This window comes from Terrapene carolina, unplaced genomic scaffold (genome assembly GCF_002925995.2).
Source record: "Terrapene carolina triunguis isolate 2854851 unplaced genomic scaffold, T_m_triunguis-2.0 Scaffold706, whole genome shotgun sequence".
Lineage (NCBI taxonomy): Eukaryota > Metazoa > Chordata > Testudines > Emydidae > Terrapene > Terrapene triunguis.
In genome coordinates this window covers 1,811,770-1,828,740 of record NW_020665057.1, presented here as the reverse complement: position 1 = coordinate 1,828,740, position 16,971 = coordinate 1,811,770, and the positions used below count along the sequence as shown (strand labels likewise).

General features: G+C 42.6%; 1 protein-coding gene across 1 annotated transcript; it reads right to left on the bottom strand.

Annotated features, from left to right (window-relative positions):
• Positions 1 to 650: 650 nt before the first annotated feature.
• CISD2 (CDGSH iron sulfur domain 2) lies at positions 651 to 16,313 on the bottom strand. The gene is made up of 3 exons (XM_026659878.2): positions 16,140 to 16,313; positions 3,647 to 3,861; positions 651 to 1,079 (listed from the first exon to the last, which is right to left on the bottom strand). The coding sequence occupies exons 1-3, from the start codon at positions 16,240 to 16,242 to the stop codon at positions 990 to 992; spliced, it is 408 nt and encodes a 135-aa protein (XP_026515663.1). The 5' UTR covers positions 16,243 to 16,313; the 3' UTR covers positions 651 to 989.
• Between the last annotated feature and the right edge of the window lie 658 nt (positions 16,314 to 16,971).

The following is a 16,971-nucleotide window of genomic DNA, read 5'->3' as shown; positions in this document are numbered from 1 at the left end:
TCCTGGGTGATGTAGTAGTAAAGACAGGAATAAAGATCACACCTTGAATCCAGTTCTGTGATTTAAACAGTGGATCCTGCTCCGTCCCTGGGACTTTCATATTGGGTAAAAGTGCATCATGCGGGTAAGAATTATCTGCAAGGGGCAAACTGCTAAGTTTGGAGTCCTGAAATAAGGGTGTACTGTAAGTATCGCTGGCTAACCTCAACTGTGACTTAATTTGAAGACAGTCTAGGATTACTGCACAAATCAACTGATGTGGGCATCTGCACTCCCTCCGGCCATCAGAATACAGACGACCTGTTTCTATAATGTTGGCTATTAGTTTTCTTTTTCCATACTCTTTGGAACAATTTTTTGTTCCTCTGACATGGCTACATCTTACAATATATTTTGTGTAGCAGGTCAGGGTGGAAGGATTGGTATGGCAAAAAGAAGAGTTAGTCAATTACACACATTAGGCCAAATCCTCAGCTAGTGTAAACTAAAATAGCTCAATTGAAGTCCATGGAGCTGTGTTATACCAGCTGAAGATCTGGCCCACTAAGTAGGACAAAAACAGGATTCCACCCCCCTCCCCCCCGAAAAGCAGTCTTCATTCTTCCTTAAAAGCATCACCGCCTATAATAAAAGCAATGGAAAGATATACATCTGGCCCTTTACGAGTAGTATGGTTTTTATTACATCACGTTCATACTGAAAAGATTTAATTGTAAGATTGGGAGTGGTCATTGTGTTCAGATAAAAAGGCCTATTTACAAAGATGTTTACTTTACAGTTTTACACAAGACATGATTCTTCAGAACATACAAAGTATCAAATCACAGACCTAGGTCTAGCACTTGCCTGTAACTATAGGTTAAACCAAAAGGAAATCTACAGCAACCATTAGACTAAAAATGCCACAACGTACATAAAACATTGTGTCCTGCAATTACAAGTGTATAAATGACTTCACATCAGTCGTGATTTAATGGATTAGAGATTCTCTATACTTCTTTCTTCTTGAGTATTAGTGGACCCACATTATCGCCTGTCAATTCATTGTGTTTGTTGTGAGAGCCATCACAGACAGGGAACTGGAAAAGACAAGAATGATTAGTGTATTTACTGTACAGCTTTTGTGGTTAGTAAAAGCTCTGCAAGCAACTAAAACAAGTGGTGGTCGTTTGTGTAGAGGATAATCCATATTGTTGGAATGAGATCAAGACTCCAACTCAAATGACAACAAAAAAGCCTATAGGTCAGAAATGCTCAGAGTGTAACTTAAGAACAGTGGTTCCCAAACTGGGGTTCGTGAAATGTTACAGGGGGTTCTTGGGGAAAAAATTCCCTAAAGGAAGACAGAGCTGTCCCTAGGAACCCCGGGCAGGAGCCCGGAGCCCCTGGACTTCCAAGAGCTAAGCAGATCAAAGCAAGCATATCTATCACACTGAGGAGGTTTCAAGACTCCTTATAAGAAATGGAAAGGGAAGTGGATATTTTTTTGCTGTTTTTAAAATTAAATAGGCACCTAGTATTTGTTTTAAAAATTATTATGAAGAACAAGTTTAAGCTTTGTTGTAATGTGTGTTTGCCTGGACTGCTCAAGACCTGAATGCTTATGTAGGAGGAACTCCTAAGCTACGAAAGTGAGATCTTGGAAGAGTGTTGCTCTTTTCATAATGTAATAAAAATACTGTAATGATAAATAAATTAATAATGTGTAATAAGCATGTAATAAAAAACAAATTTTATATTTCTAAGATCAGTGCTTTTATAATTTATACTAAGGTAAAGGAGAAAATCCCTGGAAATATTCATTTTTAGGAGAGGGTTCACGAGACTTGACATTTTAGTGAAAGGGGTTCACAGGTTGTTAAAGTTTGGGAACCACTGCTTAAGAACCAAATGCAACACATCATCCCCTAAATGAGAGCTGTTGCCACTCCTTCCATGAAGCTAAAGGATAAGGGACAATGTGACCCAGCTGCAGATTTGATTCTGACAAATAAGTAGTAATTAATCTTAATTTCTCAGAGGAGATAGGGATACAAGATTATGATTGTGTTGTATATTTAATAGACAAGTTAAAAGTCCTTTCACTTCCAGCCAGTTAACAAAGTAGCTCTCAGTATTAAAGTCTGGGCAGCTTTAGACTAGATACCCTTTTTCTGCACAGTACAGGAACTCCTCACTTAACGTTGTAGTTATGTTCCTGAAAAATGCAACTTTAAGTGAAACAATGTTAAACGAATCCAATTGTCCCATAAGATTTAATGTAAATGCGGGGGGTTAGGTTCCAAGGAAATTTTTTGGGGGCAGACAAAAGGCATTATACTGGATACTGTACAGTACTGTACTGTGGTTGGGAAGTGCCCCTGGCTTATCCCACACAGACACAGCCCGCTGCAGGCAAAGACGCTAGAAAGCACCTTTGCAGCGGCAGCTTCCCTAGAGAACAGGCTCGGATTTTGCCGGGAATGCTCCAGGCCCCCCTCTTCCTGTCCCCGCTCCACTCCAGGCCCCCCCTCTTCCCACCCTCACTCCACCTCCTCTCTGGAGCACACCACATCCCTCCTCCCACAAAGTCCTAAGCGCCGCCAAACAGCCTTAGGATTTTCCGGGAGGGAGGGGAAGGAGTGGAGACGCGGGGCTTCCCTGCTCCTCCCCCTCCCTCCCAGCACTTTGCGCTTAGGACTTTCTGGGAGGGAGGGGCAGGAGCGGGGAAGCCCTGCGTCTCCGCTCCTCCCAGAAAGTCCTAAGCGCCGCCAAACATTTGGCGGTGGGGGAAGCGGAGGAGGCAGAGAAGTGGAACTTGTGCAATGCTCCCTTGTAAAGTCGCTGCTCTTCCACAGAATCTTACAAGTAGGCAGCCAAACGACGTTATAAGGGAGCATTGCACAACTTTAAACGAGCATGTTCCCTAATTGAGCAGGGATGTAACATTGAAACAACGTTAAGTGGGACAACGTTAAATGAGGAGTTACTGTATACATACCCATTTAGATGTGCCAAAGACAGCATGTTGCATCAGGGTGGAGTTTAAGAGCATTTTACAAAGAATTTTTTTTTTTAAGTTTGCTGCTATTGTTCTTTTCTAACATCCTAGCAATCCCTATCTTCCCTATATGGCACTGGTCAGTCAGAAGACTGCTGCTGCTGAGGAATTAAACTCCATACAGAAGCATAAAGCATTAAGAACATCTGCTCCTAGCTACAAAGTGTATTTAAAAAAAAAAATAAAGCTTTCTCCATGACAAAATAGCCCAATGGAGGAGCAGCTAAATCCAGAGGCACCCAATGTATTTTAAGGTTCATTCCAGAGCTGGTCAAGTTTTGATGAAACCTTTTCCCCTGCCCCCCCATTGGAAAACGCTGTTTCAGCTAAACGTTTTGTATAAAAGGATCTGTTTTAACAAAACATTTCATTGGGAAAGTTTCATAGGTCCAGGATTGTGCACAGTACAGACCATCATGTGGCTTGTAGGTTTCTAAGCTCTCCTGCATAGGTTTAGAGTGGAGAAAAAGAACTGCACAACTCTTAGAGAACCCATGAACCTGTCCAGCCTCAGGGTGGGAGTAATGTGCTCCAATTCACAGAAACCAGAACTGACAATAATAAGTTAATTCCATAGCCCTATGGCGTTGCTATAAAGCACCTTACCGTCTTAGAACGCCAACACCTGCAGTAAGCTGCTTTAGTGAGGCACAGATCTTCAATGTTTATTTCATTTACTACTTTGGGATTTTCCTTCTGGATCTTGAGGTTAATCAAGCTATCCTTCTGCTGTTTCTTCTTGGGGAGGAACGGACGAAGAGCCAGGTATCCAAGTAGTGCCAGGACACCCAGGAACGGCAATAACCGCAGCCATTCTGAAACTAAAAAACACACTAGACTTATATAGAGCACTAGGGTTGTGAACTGATTTCAGCATCAGTTACACTCAAATGGCACAGAAGCAGCTCTTCCTATTTGATTTAGAATGAGTAGGGCATGGAGGCTAACAGATGGAGTGGACTAGTGAAGACAGACTGGAAAATAGAGGAGGAGAACATAGGTTTCTGGAGACAGAACAAAGGGTAAACTCCTGGCTCCAGAGAAGTCCAGAGCAAAACTCCCATTGATCTCAATGGGGCCAGATTCTCACTCATAGTTTAAGATTGATGCAGTAGAGGAAGGGGAAATCAGTGGAGAGATCCAAACCATGATTCACACTAAACAAAGGCTCCCTAATGCTATACCTGCTCACTCAAATTAGCTTTGGATCATTTTCTAACAAATATAAGAGGAACTGCTAACAATATGTGTTGTGTTTGATAGAAAATGGCCAGAGGCTAATTTGAGTGAGCATTCTTAAGGGTTCTTCTTTGAGTGTGAATCCTATTTTGGATCTCTCCATTGATTCCTCTTCTACACTGCATCAGGCTTAAACTTCTTCTACATACATGTGCATGTATAGGTTAAGGTTGCCTAAGATTTCCTATCATCCTGTGTTTTCAATTACTTATAACTTCAGCAAATTTTAACCATTGGGTCTGAAGTTTTTCCATGGCTGGTGTTGTCTTCAGGTTGAAATCTTAAAAGAAAAAAAAATTCAGTGGAAATGGTACAACCATTTCTAAGACGGAAGTTAGTGGGAAAAAAGTCATTTTGCCAATGTTTGTTTATTTTTATTTTTTTTAAGAGCTCTAGTGCCTCAAGACTTTGGAGCAGGATATTACCATCTGGCAGACAGAGGCTCTTGAAACCAGACAGGTCTCTTTTGCTGTCCCCACGAAAACCCATCTGGATTTGGCCAAGTAAACATATATAAGCCACAGAAAATTGCCACTTGAGCATACACTGAAGAACTTGTTTTAAGTTTCCTCCTGAATTTCCTCAATATTCTATTTGCGCTAAGTATGCTCTCAAGACCCACTTACCCTCTTGCATCATTCTAAAGCATCCACATATACCAGTAAAATGGGGGTATATATAAACCTTTAGAAGACATATACAGGAGCAGAGCCTCAAGTGGTGTAAATTGTCATTGCTCCATTGACTTCAATAGAACCTGCTAAGGTGCTTCCCCTCAGACTCTGATGAAATGAGCTACGCGGAAGCAGAATATTAATTCTTGGTTATTATTTGGATTTACACTTTAATCCTCAAAGAGGGAAGTACGCTTAAAATATTTTTTTAAATAAAGAGAATTTTTGAATAGGCTGGTCATGGAGCCCAAACTATTACATAAGCTCCTTGTAAAAGAAGACAGTACCCAATTATCTTGCTGTTTGCATTCAAACCAAGTTCCTCTTTAAATGGGCTTAGGGCCAAAATATAGCTAGATGTGTTCTACAGTTTGTGTTTCAAGATTAAAAGAAGGGAAATGTAATATAGCAAACCGAAGATGAGAAGTATTTTTTGTCCTAAAAGCTTCAAGTAACCCAAAAAGATGCAGTAGGTTTTTTTATTCTGTACAACAGGGCTGCATTTGTGGTAAACAGATTATTAAAAGAAAAGAAAAGAACACACATATGTACTTTCACAACTCCGAATGCCATGCCTCTTTTGAAATGAATTCTGTTTGGGAAAGTATGTAACATAATGAAAGTGCTGCATGGTGATATTTAGTCACTCTTTATTCATTCCTTAGCCTTTGAAGTAAAAGCCCTCCTTAACATACGTTACCTGGGAGAATGACAATGAGCATTTAAAGCACCATGGCTTGTGTGAAAGAGGCATATAAACTGCCAAAGGAAGAAGTACCCAACTTCAGTATAGAATTTTGACTGGAAGCACAGTCTTTCTGCAACTCCAACTGCAAGAGTTACTCTTAGTTTGCTTTCTCAGAATTTGCTAACATCAGCCCCTGCAATACTACATAGAAATTTCTGTTACTTCTGACTTTTCCCATTGTCCCACACTCAAAAAAACTTTTGAGTTCTCCACAGTACTAAATTCTGAAGTATTCACGGTAATATCTGTAAATGTTGTAGAGTATTATACGTGCTAGACACCAGTTGCTGACAGTTTGTCTGTTCTTGTCATTAGCATCAGCGACAGCTATGTGAAGTCTTGAGTACCCTCATTTTGCAGGGAAATCGGCAGAAGAACTGAGTGAATCTTTGTTTAAAATCCAAATTTGCATTAATATTTCAGTAGAGAAGTCTCTTTCCAATCAGCTTGTCCAGAGCTGAATTGCATCAGAAGGTCTAATCCTGCAAGGTGTAGAGCATCCAATTCTGACTGACCCAGTGGGAGTTGGGTGCCCAGAACCTCAGAGGACTGGGCTCAGAGTATGTATGGCAAGAACCAATGACCTAGCTGGAGAAGCAAACCTCTCAAGTGTATCTGATTAAAGTAGGGTGATCAGATGTCCCAATTTTATATGGACAGTCCCGATTTTTCGGGGCTTTTTCTTATATAGGCACCTATTACCCCCGTCCCGATTTTTCACACTTGCTATCTGGTCACCCTAGATTAAAGTAAGTAGTGGTACCTTGTGGACTCTACCACTGTTCCAGGATAATCTGGCATAACCTCCCCTATTCTTTCAATCGCCAATAGCAGAAACAATGCATCCTGAAAATAAGGTCTCAGGAACTCTCTTAGGAAGTAAGTGATCCTGTGGTCAGGTTTTGCAGATAGGAATTATGCCTTAACCATGTTGTGTGCTGACACAGCAGGTGTTACGCATACGACAAAATGCTGTATGGAAAGCTTTTGTTCCAGCACATGAAGATTCGGAAATCAAACCACCACTTAAAGGATTTTAATACATTTTTTAACTTGTGAAGGTACATTTAGTGAGAATGCAATTAACATAAGAAAAGATTCTCTCCCCTGAAATAATTTTTCAAATCACATTCAGTAGACCCACTAGCAGAGAAGGTGAGTTACCTGGCCTCCCCAAATCTGTAAGATCTTCTCAGAGCTCCAAGACAGATAAGATGCACACTTGGGAGCACTACAGACCAAAGTAGGGCACTTACAAAACATGTAGCACACTTAATAAGACTAAACACACAGGGAGAAGAAGGGCCTCATCTAAAAATACCATTAGACTCAAATGGCATTAAATAGATTTTTGAATAGTGATTGGCATCTTAACATAGCACGGAGAACCTCAAGCCAAGCTCAAAGACATAATAGCTGATCTGGTAGGCATGACTGAGGAACAAAGTCTCAGCCCACTTGGGTACAAACCCACAGAGAGGAAACACAGAGAGAAGACAAGTAACAACCAGAATAGGAAGCTGTTATTTATTATTTGTACTGTGGTAGCAAAATGCACAGGGTTTTTAGCTTCACTAGCCAATGACTTCTGCAGTATATTTATATGGGACCTGGAGGCTTTCCAGAGAATCAAAACAAAGTTGACTCATGATACAAAATATTGCCACAGAACTTCCACGGGGATACCCTTTAATATGGCTTGAAAAATTGACATTTCAAATTTGAGCTCATGCAATAATGTCTTTCTGAGCTTACAAACAGCTCCCCTGCCTCTGTTGCTACACCTAGCTTTCTGAAGCAGATCCAACAAAATTAACAAGATTCTGCTCACTGATGCTATGCGGAATTCTGTGGACAACACAAACATAAGAATCAAGCCAATTTCACAGTGCTATTGCTTGGGAATGCTGAGCATCAGAGCGAATCACTGGAGCTATTTCTGAGGGCACCCAAAAATAGAGGGTGGGAAAGAGGTAGAGTAACAAAGACAAATCTCGGTACCTCCAAAGAACACAAGAGAAGGGAAGGAAAAAGAGACCAGACTTTCCTTCTCCCTCTACAATCAGAAAGGGGTGAGTCTTCAAACTTACACGTCTGCTAACCAATGACCAATCCAAAAAGTGGAGTCCCTGGAGAGTGTCTGGGAGTAACTCTCGCCCAAGAAGCTGGGGCATAGGCCTCTTACCAGGGTGTTGCCCCTCTCCCTATTTTTCCCCTTGCCAGTTTCTGGGAAGTAGATGTCCACTCATTTTTTTCATACTCACACTTTAAGTTCCCTGACAGTAACAAGACCTTTATTAGATGTGAACGGAAAGGGAACCCTGACAGTGACAGCCTAACTAAAGTGAATGGCCACAGCGTACATTGAAGCTTCCTGCAGCTGATATTCTGTCCTCTCCCTCTCATTTGGAAAAGAAAAAATATCAGGTGGAAGGAGTGTGTCAGCCAGAGTGGTTCTTTAATACAAAACTGGTGTTCATAGAAAAACTGAGCAGTAGAGTAGCTTTGTTGCATTTTTTAATTACTTTCTAATATCAGCGACAAAGAGTCCTGTGGCACCTTATAGACTAACAGAAGTATTGGAGCATAAGCTTTCGTGGGTGAATACGTCTGATGAAGTGGGTATTCACCCACGAAAGCTTATGCTCCAATACATCTGTTAGTCTATAAGGTGCCACAGGACTCTGTCGCTTTTTACAGATCCAGACTAACATGGCTACCCCTCTGATACTTTCTAATATCAGTTTCAAAAATAAATTATGTATGCACTAGTAGGTGCTTACTTACTACTGTAATTATTACACCACTTTCTATTCCAACTGGCTACAGAGCAGCTCATCAGTAAGTTAAAACACTAAATGTGTATGAACTATCCACCATTCAGCATGCAACGAGCTATTGCATTCGGATTTTCAGTGACTCCAGGCTCTATGCAAATTCAGAAGTTACTTCCTGAATTACATTCTCCTCAAAGTTAACTAGCAGGGGGCTTTTTCTAACAGATGATTGTACTGCTTCCTGTTTTTACAGATTCAGTCAATGAGTTCTCACTTCCACGCACTCTAAACACAAAAAACCTCTAATTTCAGATTCCCACTAGATAACTCAGCAAGTTAGGTGGAGCAGGAAGAACAGATAGTCCTGTCAGTGTTGGATCACAGTTTAATAAATTAAGAAACCCCAAATCCCCTATTAGATCCACATGCAGCTTGTCACACTACTATGTAAGATGACAAGGTCAGAGATTCACTCAAGTGGTCTGTGGAGGCTACTTCTCAATGTGCCCCTGCCTTCTCTATTCCCTCCCCTTCACCCCACACACTCTTTCACAGCAACTACAGGAGCATATATTCTGAACAGACGTGGCTCAAACATTTGTAAGAGAGGCTTCATAAAAGTGGCCTCTTCCTGTATGGGATTCTGCTTAGGTTACCAACATTGTGCCTGTGGCCCTCCACTGAAAAATTAAAATATAATCAGCATGTAATTCCTACAGGGAATTTGATGCTTATCTTACCTCACTCATGAACATGTCATTTTGATGTACAGATAAAGGTTGTCTATATATTGTATATATTTATACTGCCAGCATAAAAAGCATGATCATCATGAGACAGTACTGTACATTTCAGCATGACTGATGTGAACAAACACACGGGAATGGGGGGGAAGAGGCAGCCATGGCAAGAAAGTAAGAGGTAGAGACTTGAACATTAAGGGTGTGACAACACTAGAAGATAGTGTCTGAAACCCAATTCCAAACATTGTTCCCTCCCTCCCTGCTAACCCTTGATGCTTGTATTTTCGGTGAATTGTGGTTCTGTATATTGTATTGAGTATAGTTTGTCCTGTCAACATAAGCCGTCAAAGAGAGGCCCTGACTGACATCAGATCTCAAAAAATGGTTCAGTTTCTAGCGTAGAGGGGGCCCAGGATTTTTATCAACCAGTATGTAAGATGCTGCTCTCCACCTTGTGTTTTCCCCCTCTTTCTCTGTGATTGATAAGGTAAGAGCTTTTACTTAGGCTACATCTTCACTACGGGGGGGGGGTCGATTTAAGATACGCAAATTCAGCTACGCGAACAGCATAGCTGAATTCGACGTATCGCAGCCGACTTACCCCGCTGTAAGGACAGTGGCAAAATCGACCTCCACGGCTTCCCGTCGATGGCGCTTACTCCCACCTCCGCTGGTGGAGTAAGAGCGTCGATTCGGGGATCGATTGTCGCGTCCCGACGAGACTCGATAATTCAATCCCCGAGAGGTCGATTTCTACCCGCCGATTCAGGTGGGTAGTGTAGACAAAGAAGAAAAGTTCTAATGGCCAAATATTATTTTAGGGCCAACCCTGATTCTGGGGTCAGGCTTGCTTTTGCTTGAGACTACAAGATCGACACTCAAACAAATGTGTGCTTAGTGAGTATGGTGCATAGCACAGGTCCCTGATCCTTGATTGATGGCCAAGTAGATGCTCACTCAGTACAAATAATATTTTTAAATTACTTCCCTTCTTTCACAGCCAGGAAACAAACTAAATCAAAGTTTGTAAATTTTCATTTGAGGCTGCCAAAGAACATTCATTCTCTTTCATTTATAGTAGTAAATATTAGTAATAAATAAAATTTTAACTGTACACTTCTGTGCTGTATAGTCATCTTTCATTGACCATAATTCATTTGATACGTTCTATAATATCTCCTTCCTTGTCTTGAATTTGAGCTGTTACTGTGTGAATACTTTGAGTTACACTGCATAATATTCAAGGCAGTGATCTTGTCTACACATGTTTTGTAAAATGGTAAACACACCTACAACAATTATATAAATGTTGTGATGATTTTATTATTGTAGTACCTACAATGCTAACAACTAATCACTAGTGCCTACTAGCTACCAGTGCTAGCCGCTTCCCAGACATTCAAAATGGGACAAACCCTTCTCCTAGGTGCTCACGACCTAAGGACAGACAGAAAAGTAGGCAGGTTAGGGACAGGAGAACAACAAACAGGGGCTGTAATACAATACAAAGAGTAGCAAATGTCCTAGAAAATGCTTGTACATTTAATCTGCTTTGTACAAAATATGGTTGTATTAGTATACTGTAATCTTTTAGTTCTTAATCAGTAACTTATTGAATTACAGCTGCCACAGTGCTTAGAGCAGGCACCGTCCAGAACATAGAGTTTCCTGGATTGTAGAATTTAACTATTCTGGTTTGCTGTTGGATTGTAAAGTGGTACAACTTCCTAGTGCAGACAAGTCCTTACTCTCCAACTGCAGCCCTTCGGGAGGAAAAATTCAACAAAAGAAGAAATATTTCAAGAAGTAACCTTGTTTCACACTTCAAGGGGTTATTTTTTCAAGAGTTAGGGAAACACTTTGAAGGTGTCTTTTTAAATGAGCTCTAGTCAAAGAGCAGCGTCTGCTAAAAATTAAGTGAAAATTCCTGCCGATTACTCAGTTCAAGAGCAGTTTTGGCACCATATAACCCCTGATTTGGCTGTATTCTTGTTGAGCGACTTTTTGGAAGAAGCAGGCAAACATGTTCCATCATTAAATGATTCCATAAAGCAATGTAGTAGAGTGCGTTGCTGTATAAATTTAGTACTTCAAAACTTATTATTCAACATGCCGTGTCAAATCGTGTCAAACCAATCTGATAGCTTTCTTTGATAGGATAACGAGCCTTGTGGATAAGGGAGAAGTGGTGGATGTGGTATACCTAGACTTTAGTAAGGCATTTGATACGGTCTCGCATGATATTCTTATCTATAAACTAGGCAAATACAATTTAGATGGGGCTACTATAAGGTGGGTGCATAACTGGCTGGATAACCGTACTCAGAGAGTTGTTATTAATGGTTCCCAATCCTGCTGGAAAGGCATAACGAGTGGGGTACCGCAGGGGTCTGTTTTGGGACCGGCTCTGTTCAATATCTTCATCAACGACTTAGATATTGGCATAGAAAGTACGCTTATTAAGTTTGCGGATGATACCAAACTGGGAGGGATTGCAACTGCTTTGGAGGACAGGGTCATAATTCAAAATGATCTGGACAAATTGGAGGAATGGTCTGAGTTAAACAGGATGAAGTTTAACAAAGACAAATGCAAAGTGCTCCACTTAGGAAGAAAAAATCAGTTTCACACATACAGAATGGGAAGAGACTGTTTAGGAAGGAGTACGGCAGAAAGGGATCTAGGGGTTATAGTGGACCACAAGCTAAATAGGAGTCAACAGTGTGATGCTGTTGCAAAAAAAGCAAACATGATTCTGGGATGTATTAACAGGTGTGTTGTGAGCAAGACACGAGAAGTCATTCTTCCGCTCTACTCTGCTCTGGTTAGGCCTCAGCTGGAGTATTGTGTCCAGTTCTGGGCACCGCATTTCAAAAAAGATGTGGAGAAATTGGAAAGGGTCCAGAGAAGAGCAACAAGAATGATTAAAGGTCTTGAGAACATGATCTATGAAGGAAGGCTGAAAGAATTGGGTTTGTTTAGTTTGGAAAAGAGAAGACTGAGAGGGGACATGATAGCAGTTTTCAGGTATTTAAAAGGGTGTCATAAGGAGGAGGGAGAAAACTTGTTCACCTTAGCCTCTAAGGATAGAACAAGAAGCAATGGGTTTAAACTGCAGCAAGGGAGGTCTAGGTTGGACATTAGGAAAAAGTTCCTAACTGTCAGGGTGGTTAAACACTGGAATAAATTGCCTAGGGAGGTTGTGGAATCTCCGTCTCTGGAGATATTTAAGAGTAGGTTAGATAAATGTCTATCACGGATGGTCTAGACCGTATTTGGTCCTGCCATGCGGGCAGGGGACTGGACTCGATGACCTCTCGAGGTCCCTTCCAGTCCTAGAATCTATGAATCTATGCCCACATTACAGCTGCTGTTTGAATAACTTAAGGTTCTTGCCATTTGATCTGGGCGGGCAGATCCTTTTGCCCATGTGCAGTGCCACTGAAGTGAATGTAACTCTACAAGGTTAAAAGGATTTGTCAGCACAGATCAGAGCCAAAGACTTTAAAAGCATGTCAGGAAACCAAGGGTATGTCTTCACTACCGGCTGGATTGGCGGGCAGCCATCAATCCAGCGGGGATCGATTTATCGCATCTAGTCTAGCAATGTCATACTGTCAATCATGTGCTGTTATGTCAAGCTGCTGCTGCTAAGAAAAAAAAGGGGCTGTGAGCCAAGAGAATATTATTTCAAGGAGGATGCTCTTGAAAAAGACTCATTAAGTTTGCTGTGTGCCATAACACTGAAATACTTCAATCTTGCAACCATAGCATTCTTGGCTGTTTTTCTCAATTTAGTGCTATCAACATGATGCATACATTACATCTTAGAGAAAAGACATTTAAGTGTGACAATGGACACAAGCCTATTAAATACTGCAGAAATGAATCTTGTGTCCAGATTTGGAATGTTAGCCATGTATTTCTGACTGCATTTTGTATCTGCATCCATACTTTCACTATGCTTGATTGTTCAAGTGTTCATTAAATCAGTAAGTACCAGAGCCAGTAAACGTACAGGACTTCTGGAATTTTTGAGCTAAGAAATTGTCACCAAATTCCTATAGCAATCACAAAGCAGTTTCCATTCTAATCCCCTCTTCTACCTATGTTCATTAGTTTCTGAAACATTCACCTTTGGGACTGAAATGTCACATGACTGGCCCCTCCCAGAGGCGATAATTTATTTTATTCCAAGTTTCAAATCAATTAGCTGAAAGGATTTTGTTTAGGGTAAACAGCTCCCCTCCGCACCTCACTCTTAAAAAAAGTTTTGATTACCTTTTTCAGAATAACTCACATGACTGAAGCTTGAAACTTCAAAGTTGGTATGCTAACTGGCCTTAGTGACCAGTAAGTACTTTGCTAAGTTTTTAAAAGCTCGTGTTTAATAGTTATAATGTTTGAAACTGCAGGATTGAGCACTAAAAGTAGTGTATCCCCTTATGCTGTCAGTTGTGCACTTAAAGATAGATGTGGTGTGTATGAATATACAGGTAGACTTCATACCTCCTCAGTTACATAAATGTATGAGCTCAGATGGCTGAAGCAAGAAGAGACTAAGGCCATGTTTACACTAGTGAGCTTACAGCAGCACAGCTGTATCGCTGCAGCTGTGCCACAGTAAGTTCGCTCGTGTAGCCGCTCTATCCTGACGGGCGAGAGCTCTCCCATCGGCATAATTAAACCACCTCCAACAAGCGGACCTTTTAAAGGACCTTTTACCCTGCCAGAGCAATGATTCTTATATTTAATTTTTTTTATGTCCCCAAACAAACCATGCTAGCTAAAACAATATGATACTTGAGGTCCTATCCACACTACAACTGCATCTAGAAACCGGTTCAAATAGTTCTAATTTGTAACATAGTTGGGATCTTAATGGGACACAAACCTGAAAAATCACAATTCTGTTGGAAAACATAATTGTAGTAGGTACAAAATTAGGAGGGAAAAAAAATCTCTCTTTTTTCAGTTAGTTCACTTTGTGCAATTGGCAGCACTTTGTATGGTTATTTTCCCTATTTCCCTTGCTAAGGAGACACTTATAAAAAAAAAAAAGTCACCAGGGGAGCAGAAAATCCTTTCTATAATATTTTAAAGAAATATTTTAAATAATTTTTTATTTTTTTTTTTTTTTTAGGGTTTTTTTAAAAAAAGTTTTTTTTAAAAATTTTTTTTTTTTTTTTTTTAAACACAAAGTTTTCTGTGTTTGGCAACTGCGTTAGGCTAGTTACAGAACCAAGTTAACCAGGTCCCCTAACTTGGCTGTAAATGAACTACAGATGGAGCCTTAAAAACAGCCTGATATTCATTTAGTCTAAGGCTCATGGTAAGTAAATGAGAATCAGTCAAAATATAAAGGGCCTCAGTGTAAATGAAAATCAGGCACAAAGTCTGTTAGTTGATATTGCTAAAGTAGGTTCAGTTTAACACTGGTTTAAGAATCTTTGCCTGGTAATTATAGAACAGATAAAAACTTGTTAAGCCTGTTTTTGACATTTTTTTAACCTAATGTGTGTGGTTTGTTTTTTTTTTAAGGTTAAAAGTGCAAGTCTTCTATTTAACAATTATAAAGTGATTAATTAGTCCAGGCTGAGCTGTGATTATAATCTGAATTGAGGGAGAGCTGCTAAAGTGATGTGTAAGATTTCAAAGTATGGTTACAGTTGGAAAAGACCTGTAAAACAACATCCACCCCCTTCTTACTCAAAACAACTGCTCCCTGCAGGTCTTCAAGTCATGGCTCATGATAAAACTTGCTTTCTGTCCTATGAGCCAGGCAGAGCCCATGTAGCTATAGAGAAGCAAGCTGGAGTCTATTCTGCCACAGGCATCATCAGATTTATTAGCCACTTTCAGACTGCAAAATCTTGTTGCTGGAGGTAATATTAGAGGCATAAAGAACACAACTTGATCCAGGGAAGAGGCTGCAGCGCTGGGCTGGCAGTCAACAGAGTCATTCTTAAGACTTGTAGGAACAACTCGCACTAGATCTGGGGGAAGTAATATTTTGCAAGAGTAAATATTTTACCGCTGGCAGTTATTTTATTTTAGCCACAGACTTGCTTCTCTGTCTGCCACTGTGAAGCAAACAAGGCAGAAGTGCAGGCACCCCCTTAGGTCAAGGGAAACTAAGTCACACAAAGCCAAATTTTCACCCACCAGCAGGAGAGAGCACTGAGATCAGCAACTCTCTTAGCTGCCTCACTTCCTCCTTCCGGACACCTATCAGGGGCAAGAAAGGGGAGCTCTAGGGGAAAGGCAGGGGAGGTGTGAGAGGGGAAAGCAATGGGATGGGGAGGAAGCAGGGAGGAAGTGAATGGGATGGAGGGGCCAGGGGGAAGGCTGGGGACTCAGCGGGGAGTGGCAAGAATAGGATGGGGGCACTGGGAGGGGAAGGGATTTAAAATAAAATCTATATGGAGATATACCTATCTCATAGAACTGGAAGGGACCTTGAAAGGTCATGGAGTCCAGCCCCCTGCCTTCACTAGCAGGACCAAGTACTGATTTTTGCCCCAGATCCCTAAGTGGTCCCCTCAAGGATTGAACTCACAATCCTGGATTTAGCAGGCCAATGCTCAAACCACTGAGCTATCCCTCCCCTCCAATGAGGTGGGGGACGCCGGGGAAGTGGGGGAGGGAGGAATAGGCTAAAGGGCTAGGGGAAGGCCGAGAGGTGAGGGCACAGTAATTGGATGGGGCGCTGGGAGGGGAAGGGATGAGGTGGGGAAGGCCGGGAGGGGGGGGGACAGGGGGGGGAGGGGGGGCGGGGAGGGGAAGGGATGAGGTGGGGGGCGGGGGGGAAGTGGGGGAGAGGAAGGAATAGGCGGAGGGGAAGGCCGGGAGGAGGGGAGGGAATAGGGGACGGCTGGATCCTGGCGGGGCTAGCAGAGGGGGCCCAGCCCGCGGTACCTGTCAGCCTGATGAAGCCGCTGATGCTCTCGGGCAAGGGCAGGCGCTTGAGGTAGGCAGGCAGCTGCACTTTGATGATGCGAGCTAAGCTTTCCAGCGGCATGGCGACGTGGGGGGGAGGGGGCGCTATTCGGCGGCCTCCCCGCCCTCTCCCTTGTCATGCCACAACGGTGCCCTTCCTCCAAGGGGGGGGGGGGGGAAGCGGGCTTTCTGCTACTGAGCATGTGCGGACGGCGGGGGCCATTGCGCGTGCGCACTGGGCCAGTGAAGCGCCTGCCCTTAGCGGTCAGGGCTGCGCGTGCTTGTCTTGTTCCAGCGTGTCGGGGGCTCGGGGTAGCGCCGGGCCTGGGGCTTGGTTCTGAGCCCCGTGAGCTGTAGGGTCCTGCGGTGACGTAGCGGGTCGGGACCCGCCGAGCGTTAAGCGCACGAGCGAGGTTGTGCTTGCGAGCTACCCGCCTGCATACAGCGGGGCCTCCCGGGAAGCGTTTGCAGCCGGACTGCGGCCCGACGTGGGGCTGGGATGGGCCCGGGTGTGAGCTCCCCGAGAGCGCGAGCTCCGGGCGCCGCCCCGCGGAAGGCCTCGCGGAGGACAGCGGGCTTTCGCCGCGGGGCGGGGCAGGAGGCGTTCAAGGAGGGCAGCAATGCCACCCCAATTCCCCAAATCACGGAACTGGATCGACACAATTGTGCAGAGTATTGCAGGGGGTTAAACTGTAACATAAGCAAAGGTCTGGAAGGTGAATGACGCAGATTCTGTTAGTAAAGTGGGGGTTAAAATGCGAAAAGAGGCCAAAGTAGAAAGGGAATAGGCATGGCGAGGTAATAACATTAT